General features: G+C 40.7%; 1 protein-coding gene across 2 annotated transcripts in view; it reads left to right on the top strand.

Moving 5' to 3' along the window:
* The first annotated feature begins 3,895 nt into the window (after nucleotides 1–3,895).
* Nucleotides 3,896–10,804, top strand: part of CBR4 (carbonyl reductase 4) — a 39,039-nt gene continuing 32,130 nt past the window's right edge. For both annotated transcript variants that reach the window (XM_004705867.2, XM_045285902.1), the window contains exons 1-3: nucleotides 3,896–4,138; nucleotides 6,652–6,772; nucleotides 9,313–9,449. In XM_004705867.2, the coding sequence (XP_004705924.1) occupies nucleotides 3,997–4,138; nucleotides 6,652–6,772; nucleotides 9,313–9,449 (400 nt within the window). In that variant the 5' untranslated portion in view covers nucleotides 3,896–3,996. The remainder of the gene's footprint in view (nucleotides 4,139–6,651; nucleotides 6,773–9,312; nucleotides 9,450–10,804) is intronic.

Raw genomic sequence — 10,804 nt, forward strand, 5'->3', positions numbered from 1 at the left:
CTCCCTCCCCGCCACTCCCCTTCTATTTTACAATGAAGGCTGTCTTTTTCCAGGGAGTGGTCTCTCCTGATAACATGTTCTAAGTATGAGACTAAGTCCTGGCTTCATTGTTCCTAAGGAACATTCTGGCGGCACTTCTTCCAAAACAGATTTGCTTGTTCTTCTGACGGTCTATGGTGCGTTCAGTATTCTTTGCTAGCACTGCATGCAAATGCATCGATTCTTCCTAGGTCTTCTTTACTCAATATTCCACTTTCACAAGCATATCAGATGATTAAAACCACGCTGGCTTGAGTCAGGCACACCGTAATCTTTAGTCCTCAAAGTAGTATCTTTGTTTTTCAACACTTTAAAGAGGTCTTTTGCAGCATATTTGCCCAGGACAATATGTCATTGGATTTCTTGACTGCTGCTTCCATGAGTATTGATCCAAGCAAAAGCAAATCCTTGACAGCTTCAATTGCTTCTCCGTTAATCACAGTGTTATATATTGGTCTAGTTGTGAGTATTTTGGTTTGACAATCCATACTGAAGGCTGGAGCCCTTGACCTTTGTCAGCAAGCACTTCAATGCTCCTTACTTTCAACAAGAAAGATTATGTTCCCTGCACGCTGCAGGTTATTGACAAGCCTTCCTCCACGCCGGATGCTGCGCTCTTCTCCACCTCGCTCAGCTTCTTGGGTATTGGCTCAGCACCTACATTGAATAAGTATGGTAAGAGGACATAAGTTTCTCAGTATGACATTATTATTACCTTAATATTACCTTGTAGCTCACTTCCTTTATTGTTTTGACCTTGGGAGATGGGTTGGTTGTGATAGTTAAGGTTTTGTGTCACCTTGACTAGATCAGAATTCTCAGTGGATTAGCAGTCAATACCTAGTGATCTCCTAAGACAGGATCTAATACAATGTAATTACAACCAGTCAGTTGTAAGCCTCCATAAAAGGATAAGATTTGGGTTGACTGTAATACTCTTACTCAGGTCACAACCCTAGTGCAATTAATTGCCTTTGGGGTATGGCCTCTTTCCAATATGATTCTGAATCCTGCACCTGGCTCATCTACTTATGGTTCTTTTACACTTGAACCAATGGCCTGCCATCTTGTCTACTATACTGGGATTTGCCAGTGGCCTGCATTCTAATCTGCTTCTGCATCCACCAGCGGGTTGTCTTCCTATAGATCTTAGTTCATTAGCCCTCAGAGCTACATTTAGGAGAGGTCTCCACCCTAACATCTGTACTATGGGCTTGGATCTGTCCAGACTCAAATATAAGCATCACTGGTTTTGCTTTTCAAGTGAACTCAGCCTCTAATGAAGACAGTCTTATTTTCCTTTGAAGATTCCATTATCATGTATTTTTACAATCTATTTCAAATTCCTTTGGATTTATGTAGAATAAGTGTATTTTAAAAATACTGTTCCATTTACTTATAATTTTTTGCTCTTCTATTTTTATTCAACTCTCACCCAGCCCTCAAACTCACCTTTCACTGCTCTTCATTGGTCTTCGTTTCCTCTGGCTTCTTGCGTTTCACTTTTTATTAAATATGATTTTCAATTCGTCACTCTTGTTTCATGTATATTATCTTTGTGGTCTCCATGTTGTTGTTGTATTAATGTCATTAGTTGTCATTCACTCAGCTCCAGCTGGTGGCAGCCCCATGAACAACAGGACAAGACACTGCTCCACCCGTGCCATCTTCGTGATCACTGACTGGCATGCTTGAGCCTGTTGTCACCACTGTGTATTTTACGTGCCTGCCATCTTATGGGGCTGTATCAGATAATATTATATTATGTCCCAGAACATTGTTATTGGCTGACTTTGAAAAGTAGTTTGCCAGATCTCTCTTCCTAGTCTGGAAGCTCCTTTAAAGTCTGTTCACCTTAAATGAGCCTGGAGTACTTGCAATACTAGTGCATAGCTTCCAGCATTATAACAACATGAAAGCCACACTAATGGAGAAAGTTGTTGACAAATTTATAGCTGATCTGTGGTTTTTAATGATAAGGATCATGTTTCATACATGTCTGAATATTTCATTCACTGTCATTGAGTTAAATCCACCTCTCACTGATCCTATTGAATAGTGTAGCACTGCTTCTGTGCATTTCTGAGGTTGTAAGTCTTTAAAGGAGCAGAAAGCTGCATTTTTCTCCCCCAGAGTGGCTGGTGATTTTTGAACTGCGAATTTACCGTTAGCAGTCCAACATCTAGCCCACTAAGCACCAGGTCTCCGGTAGTGAATGCAAAAGTATTGTATCAAGAAATACTAGGAGCTCATACCAAGGGCTCAAATAGAAAATAAGTGTTTAGAAAATGATGATGGCAATATATGTACAAATATGTTTGATTCAATTGATGTATGGAATGTTGCAAGAGCTGTAAGAGCTCCCAATAAAATTATTTAAAAAAAATTTTTGTTTTTCCTTTTATAAAAATTCTTCCTGTGTAGTACATGCTCAATTTTAGCTAATTTTAGCTACTTTTCAGAACATTTCAGGAACCCATTTTTGTTTGCAGCGGCCTGTATTTGTATATTCATGAAGACCATTCCCTCTTTCAATTATATATTGGACTCCTATGATAAGGGTTTTTTTTTTCAGCAGGTAGTTCGTCTTTGCAACATCCTTTGCATTCCTTCTTTGAGAGGAATGGTAAGGACCTGGCAGGGGTTAAGTTCATTCTGCTGCATCTTAGGGATGGTAGGTAGATTTTACTCCTACTGACTTAGGAATCACTTTTACAACTGGTTGGACATCAAGTTTTCATACAAATCCAAGACCTAGATGCAAGACAGGTACTGGAGCTTCTAATCGTGGGGAATCTGGGCTCTAGCGAAGGTGATAGTTTCACGTTCCCACTAACAGTCGGACACATCAACCAAACCAAGTGAAAAGATCGTTAGGTCTCTCTCTCAGGAGAAATACACCTCTGTCCTTGGCTTTGCGGGAGAAAGAATTCACGCGGAAGCCTAGCTTGTGATCCACGTGAGTTTATAGAGGATAGAAGCAATGTCAGGTTTTACAGTAAACGGAACACAAGCCAGAGTCCACCACATGGCTGGGAGAGCCCCCTCTAGAGAAAACTTCTGGTTTTTCAGGGACCCCACTGGAAGGCTTGTGGTCATTGGCTGAATCAAATTCACCTGACTTACATGGGCAAATCCAGCCCATCTAGGTGTACCACCCCTTCCTAGCTGGGCGCCTGAATGCCAGCCTGCACTCCAGCCCCTATGGCTGGCTAGGCTAGCCTGATTCTCTGCAGCAATCTCCTGTAGGGGCGCCTTGGCATAGCGGGGGACAACTTCCTATCTGGCTACCCCACAAACCCACCACCAAATCACTGCTATTGAGTCGATTCTGACTCATACAACCCTCGATAACAGAGTAAAACTGCCACTGTGGGTTTCCGAGACTGTTAACTAACTGGAGTGAAATGCCAGATCTTTCTACCGCCTCCAGCTGGTGATTTTGAATCCAACTCTTATCAACCCTATGGAACAGGTTAGCACTGCCCCAGTGCAATTCTGAGGTTATACATCTTGAAAGGAGCAGAAAGACCAACATGTAAGCACTACTTCCTAAATCCAAGATAATTAGCGTGGGCCAGTGAAAGGCGGCCTTAGCTCAACGCCCCACACAGAGACTACATTTCCCAGTGAACAGCGTGCTCACGCCTCCCCGCCCCCTTACGTCAAGACTACAGGTCCCAGCATACAGCGCGGTCCCTTTCATGCCACCCATTGGTCGACTGGCTGTTTCTCGCCCGCGTCTTCAGGGATTGGACGCCCGGAAGTACGTACGCGTTGACGTCAGCGAGGTGGATTTTGCCCCCTTCGTTTCGCTTTTCTCCCACCTTGGTTGCCAGAGTCCCGCGGCCCGGGTTGGTGGTTTCTCGACGGCCGCAGTGGCTAAACGCTCGGGGAACCTGTAGGGGCTGCCGCGCCAGCTCTCTGTTTTCCGAGCTCGTGATTTCGTAGTCCAAAATGGACAAAGTCTGTGCCATTTTTGGAGGCTCCCGAGGCATTGGCAGAGCGGTGGCCCAGTTACTGGCCCAGAAAGGCTACCGACTGGCGATTATTGCCAGGAATATGGAAGTGGCCAGAGCCACTGCCGGGGACCTTGGCGGTAGGTATCAGACTGGAGCTGTCCGTTTGCGTGGCTGCGACCCCGTCCCCTTAGTCTTTCTCTCTAAAACTGGCAGGCCTGGCCCAAAGATTTAGCAAGGCTATCTGAGCAGATTGCACCTCGCAGGTTAACGTGCGCCCCGCCCGTCCCATCCAGCAGGGCTTCCCCTGTCACCTCATCACCTCGCCACTGAGCACCTGGGGCTGGCTCCCTTGAAGTTAAGCCTTTGCAGTCCTGAAGGCCCCTTCGTGTGTGCTCAGCTCCCTGAAGCCGGGCTGACATCTGATAGGCGGAGGCACTTCAGTTGGGGAAAGGGCTCAGGAGACAGGTTAGACCCAGGACAAGTTCAGGCTGAAGAGTTTGGTGTCACTAGTGAAAACAGTCCACATCAGTTTTGCCAAGGGCTCTTCCTGCCATTGAGCGGATACACAAATCAGTGTTTCAACGAGAAATCGTTTTCAGTACCAGTCAAGTTTACAGTATACCAGACCGGCTTTAGCCCATTTAATACGTAATTTTGAAGGCTTTTACATTGTTTTGATGGATTTTGCAAATAAAAGCTGTTCCGCAAAACTCCTTTCATTACACTTAACAGACCCTCCCCCCCGTTCATTAATAATGGATTAATCATTGTTTAGTATATTTTACTAATATATGTCTTTTTGAATGGTGGGAGAAATAGGACATTTGAAAAGTTTTAAGAAGCTTCTATTTGTTTAGTTACAGGAAGGGACAAACGTACCTCATTTGCTACCAGGAAGGCATACAGAAAAGTAGAGGTCTTGGGATACGTTTTGTAGCCATAACCTTTAAAAAAAGCATTATGATTGGTTTGGTATGATTCATTTTAGCTAAATTGTTTACTTGGAAGAATACTGCCACTGTAAATGGTAAAAATACGTAGTAGACTAGGGAGTATTTGAGTGAAGGGATATTGTTGGTTTTATTGCTATTGCGTTATTCTAAGGAATGATAAAAAGAATTGGGTAAAATGAGGTTAGTGTGAAATACTTCTTGCAATGCATTATGAAAATATTTTAAGTTAAAAATCTTTAAGACTAACTTTTTGTAATAATTCCTCTTCTGGGGGTTTAGACTAGTATAACCTAGCATATACGAGGGGGCACCCCGGGGCACCCCCCCCCCAAATTAACCGGAAAAAAGCTCTGCTGGGCGGAGCTTTTGTAGTATGCATTTTTCCCACTTGGCAAGCATCAAGCAGCTTGGTTCTGGGTAAGTGCACACAGTGGCATCACCAGGGAAGGTTCTTTCTGGTCACAGTGAATTTTTTCATGAAAGCAGTTTTGCTTGAACTTTGTTTTCTGGGATGGCCAATTTAAGAGAACTAAGTGTGGCTGTGAAATTTTGTTTCCTGCTTGGGAAAAAATGCTTTAGAGACTTGTGATGTTGAACACAGCTTTCTAGGACAGCACTATGGGAAAAAGTCAAGTGTACGAGGTTTTCTCTTTTCAAAAAAGGTGAAATGTCGATTGATGACAAACTTCATTATGGATGTCCATCAACTTCCAGATCAGAAGAAAATGTCGACAAAATTTGTGCATTGAGCTCCAAGACTGGACTATCTTAGAACTCGATTCAGCGAATTTTAATGGAAGATTTGGGAATGAGAAGGGTTGCTGCAAAATTTGTGCCTGACTTACCAGCAAAAAGAGCATCTATTGGAAGTATGCTGTGCTTTGAAAGAACAGCTCAGAAGTGACCCAGACTTTTCCCCCAAGGTCATTACTGGCGACAAGACGTGGTGCTATTCTTATGACCCTGAAAGGAAACATCAATCAAGCTAGTGGAAGACACCATTGCCACCTCCCACCTCCCCTCCCCCCAAAAATCTTGTCAAGTGAAATCAAAGGTGAAGATGATGCTCATTTGCTTTTTTGATGTGAGGGGGATAGTGCATTTGGAGGTTCGTAGGACCAGGTCAGACTGTCAATCAAACTTTCTGTTTAGAGGTTCTGAAAAGACTGCATTACAGTGTGCAACAAAAAGGCCTGATTTGTTTCAGATAGGGAACTGGTTTTGCCACCATGACAATGCACCTGCTCATGCTGCCATCTCAGTGCACCAGTTTTTAGCAAAAAACAGCACACCTCTCTTGCACTACTCACCTTACTCACCTGATTTCACTCCGTGTGACTTATTTTTGTTTCCGAGAATGAAAAGGGACACGAAAGGATAGCGATTTGATGACATAGAAGAGGTGAAGAAGAAAAATAAGGGGAGGTTCTCTCAGCCATCCAAACAGATGAGTTTGAAAAATGTTTCCAAAAATGGAATGGCAGGTTTGACAAGTGTATTAAGTGTAATGGAGAGTACTTTGAAGGTGATAAGGTTGTTTTGTAAAAAAAATTTAAATAGATAGCTTTGAAAAAAAGTTCCTTTTTCTTTTTGGTATGCCTCCATATGCTTAACAAATGGAAGGGATTTAAGTTATTGATTCTAGTAATAATTTATAAATAATTCTATTCTAAAATAATTAATTCTAATTTGTGTAGGTGACCATATGGCATTTAGCTGTGATGTTGCCAAAGAACATGATGTTCAAAATACCTTTGAAGAGATGGAGAAACATTTAGGTCGAGTTAATTTCTTGGTTAATGCAGCAGGTATTAACAGGTTGGTCACCAATTTAAGTACTAATGTGTATTTGATTAGTGTGAATTAATATTCAAAAATAAGCTATTTACTTCTCATTAGAAGAAAATGTCTACTTTGCCCATCATGTCTTTCTCCAAGGAAGTAGTCCCTCAGGATCACATGTCCAACGTACGTGAAACAAAGTCTTACCGGCCTCCTTTCTAAAGAGATTCTGCCCGTAAATCCTACAGACAGGTTACTTCATCTTCCAGCTAGTTCATTGTATATTCAGCATTCTTCACCAACACCATAACTCAAAGGCATCAATTCTTATTCAGTATTCCTTATTCATTATCTAATTATAAGGAGCCCTTGTAGTGTAGGGGTAACCCATTCGGCTGCTAAGTGAAAGGTAAGCAGTTTGAAACCACTAGCTGCTTCTCAGGAGATAGATGAGGCTTTCCACTCCGGTAAAGAGTTAAAGTCTGAGAAACCTCAGGGACAGTTCTACGTTGATATAGGGTTGCTTCAACTCAGCTGCAACTCGATGGGAGTGAGTTTGGTTTTGGTTTTGTCTACCTGCATTATACAGATGAAGGAGTTGAAAATACCCTAGGATCAGGTATCCTTAAATTCCCCTACCTGTTCTCAAAAAGTGACGTTTACTTTTTAAATTTTTAAAGAGTTCTTTTGCAGCAGATTTGCCCAGTGTCCAATTTCTGGAATTATTTGCTCAGAATACAGTTTGAATATAGTAAAATGATACAGCTCTTAGACACACATTTCCTAATTTGAAATCATGCAGTCTCTCCTTTTACTGTTCAAATAACTGCCTCTTGGTCTGGGTTCAGGGGCTACATGAGCACTTGCGCAAGTGTTCTGGAATGACTATTCTTTGCAATATTTTGTCTATAGTTGAATGCTTCCTGAAATGGTTGAGCATTGACATAGCTTGATACAGCAACTCTGTATTTCTTTTCTTTTTTCTTTTACTAACAATTTTTATCGCAAATCAGGCCACCAACGTTTGTATTCATTAAATTGCTTATCAGCCCCCAATAGTTTACTCTTCACCTGCTTCTTGATTTTTCTTCTCCCTCTTGTGGACTATTATCTTCCTTTCACCCAAGTTATTGTCTGTCAACAGTTGAGCTCAGTGCTTTTCTTCTCCTCCTTGCCCTCCCCCATATTCCTTCTCTTGATATTCCTCTGTTGCTCAATAGTTTGCCCATAGAATCCTTCAGCAGTTCAACTGGAGACTTGATTTTTTTGTTCCGTTCTTTCAGCTTGAGAAATCCTGAATGATTTTCCCTTTTGGTTCTTTAATATATTTTATGTATTTCATTATAATACTTTGACTTCTTAAATTCCCTTACCTCTTTTCTTTTATCATTTATTTAATTTCTTCCATTCCATAGCTACTCTATTGTCAAGAGCAAGTTCCAGAGTCCCCTCTGACATCCATTTTGGCGCTTTCTCTTTTCCTGTCCTTGTAATACCTTTTACTTTCTTTATGTGTGATGTCCATAGCTTGTTACTTCATTAGTACTTGCTCAGTTAAATATCTCCTTGAGGTGGACCCCACATGCAGGTAGGATATGCTCAAGGTAATACTTTGGCTCCAAGGACTTGGTTTCATTTTTCTCAGCCTCAGTGTGAGTTTGCACATGAGCACTTCATGATCTGTCCCACTATCAGCTGTAGACTGATGTTATCAAGTTTCTCAATCATCTCTTTCCACAGATGTAGTTGATATGTTGCCTGTGTATTTCTGGCAAGGTCCATGTGTATAGTGACTTTATTTTGTGGGAAAAAGATACTTCCGATGAGTAGGTTGTTGATATTACAAAACTCCGTCATGTGATCTCCATTGTAGTCCATATCACCAAGGTGGTAATTTTGAACTTTGTCAAAAAGCACCTTCAACTTCTTCATCTTTTCCATTAGTAATTGCTGCCTAAATATTAATGACAAGTTAACTGCCCATCTCTATAGACATATTGATATTATACTATCACTGACAGGATTATACTTTAAGCTAGTTCTCAAAATGTATTCTGAAAGGTAGTCACTGTTCTCATTTTTGTCACCATAAGTAAGTTTTGCTGGTTCAGAGCTTCATACAAATGGAATCATCGATGAGTAAACTATTAGATAATATGTGGATTATGTGCTAATAAAATTGTTTAAAAGAAATGCAAAACAAGTGGAATCATGCTTTCAAACAGATACAGTTTTTAAAGATGAACTTAGCAGTGAGAAGGCTTAATGACATTTTGACTTTCTTGTTAAGATGTAATGTGGCGATTATTCAGATCATTCATGCTGTTTTATCTACATGGCAGTGATTTGAGCATTTAGGAACCTTTGCCACTCTAGGTAAAAGGTACTAAGACTCTGGCATCCAGGTAGAGTTTTTATACCTTCTCATTCTCATTTTATTTCCTTTCAAGCTAAATTCAAAATGGGACACTAATTCTAGTCATTTAATCTCATACAAGGCACTTCTTATACTACTTTTAGCAGAATGTTACATGATTTTTGCAAAAAAAAAATCCTGTGTTTTTCTTCAAATTTAGAGATAACCTTTTGGTAAGAGCAACAACTGAAGATATGATATCTCAGCTTCATACGAACCTCTTGGGTTCCATGCTGACATGTAAAGCTGCTGTGAGGAGTATGATTCAGCAACAGGGAGGCGCTATTGTTAATGTAGGTGAGTCTTTAGTCTGTGAATTTCTAATGATCTCATATTGTTGCTAGTTGCTGACAAATCAGTTTTGACTCCTGGCAACCCCCAGGTGTGTCAGAGTAGACAAAGCCCCATTGGGTTTCCAAGGCTCTGGTGCTTCTGAAACATCTCCCTGCCCTTCTTCCAAGGCGCCTCTGGAGGAGTTCACGCTGTCAGCCTTTAGTCGTCTCATTGAGTGACTAGCCATCTGTGCCGGTGAGAGACGCCTACTTATCTCATGGTACCATGAAAACAGGCTTTAATTTAACATTTATATGTGTATATGACTAGATTGAGATTTTTCTCCATATTACCTATGAAAAAAAGGCTTAATGGGCTGACCAAGGGGTAAAGCCAACATCACAAAGTCACATGTCCCTAAGAGTTGACTAAAAAATTAAAATCACTGCCATAGAATCAGTAGTGACTCATAGCGACCCTATAGGACTGGGTAGTACTGCCCCTGTGGGTTTTGGTGAATGTAACTGTTTAATAGGATTAGAAAGCAGGTGTTAAATGAGTAAAGCCACCAAGCATTTGAAAAATAATATGTATTCATTTAGTCCAGAGGAAGTTTGGAGTAGTGGGCTCAATGCAGTGGATTACTCCTGTGCAGGAAAATGGGTCAAGTTTTGCCAGCTACTTAGATTTTCCAAAAGAAATTGAACATCTAGATTTTTATCTGAAAAGTAATTTTTGAAATATAGAAAAAGAATGAAAAGTTTTTATATGGACTCATAGCAACCCTATAGGACAGTGTCGAACTGTCTCAGGATTTCCAAGGCTGTAATCTCTGTGAAAGCAGACTGCCCCATTGTTCTCAGTTCAAACAGCTGACCTCCTGCCCTTGGTACTTACCAAGACCATATATGTGCTTATTCTTGTCACTTTATATAATAAGGTCATACAGTTTTTTTCTTTTTGGGATTGACTTCTTGCACGTAGCGTACCGTTTCCAGGGTTCAAATTGATACAAGCTTCTTAACATGTTAGATAAGAAATTTAGGGCACAGGGAATTTATGTTAATGATATTGGAATAATTTTGAAAACTATAGCAAGACTAGATATACATCTTGAAGGATGTAAACCATGCTACTGAATTGTATATGCAGAATTTGTTGGAATGTTGCAACCTTTGCTGTGTATATTTTGTTCTTTTAAATAGTTTTATTAGAACTTCACATCATACAATTCAATAATTCAGTCACATCAAGAAGGGTTGTACAATTGTCACCATATTAACTTCTAGAACATTTTCTTCTTCCTTATACTCATTGTTATTCATGTACTTATTATTTTTTCTCATTGTGGCAAAATATACACAACAGAACATTCTCCA

Source organism: Echinops telfairi, unplaced genomic scaffold (genome assembly GCF_000313985.2).
Source record: "Echinops telfairi isolate 266 unplaced genomic scaffold, ASM31398v2 ScPeMD7_5;HRSCAF=22, whole genome shotgun sequence".
NCBI lineage: Eukaryota > Metazoa > Chordata > Mammalia > Afrosoricida > Tenrecidae > Echinops > Echinops telfairi.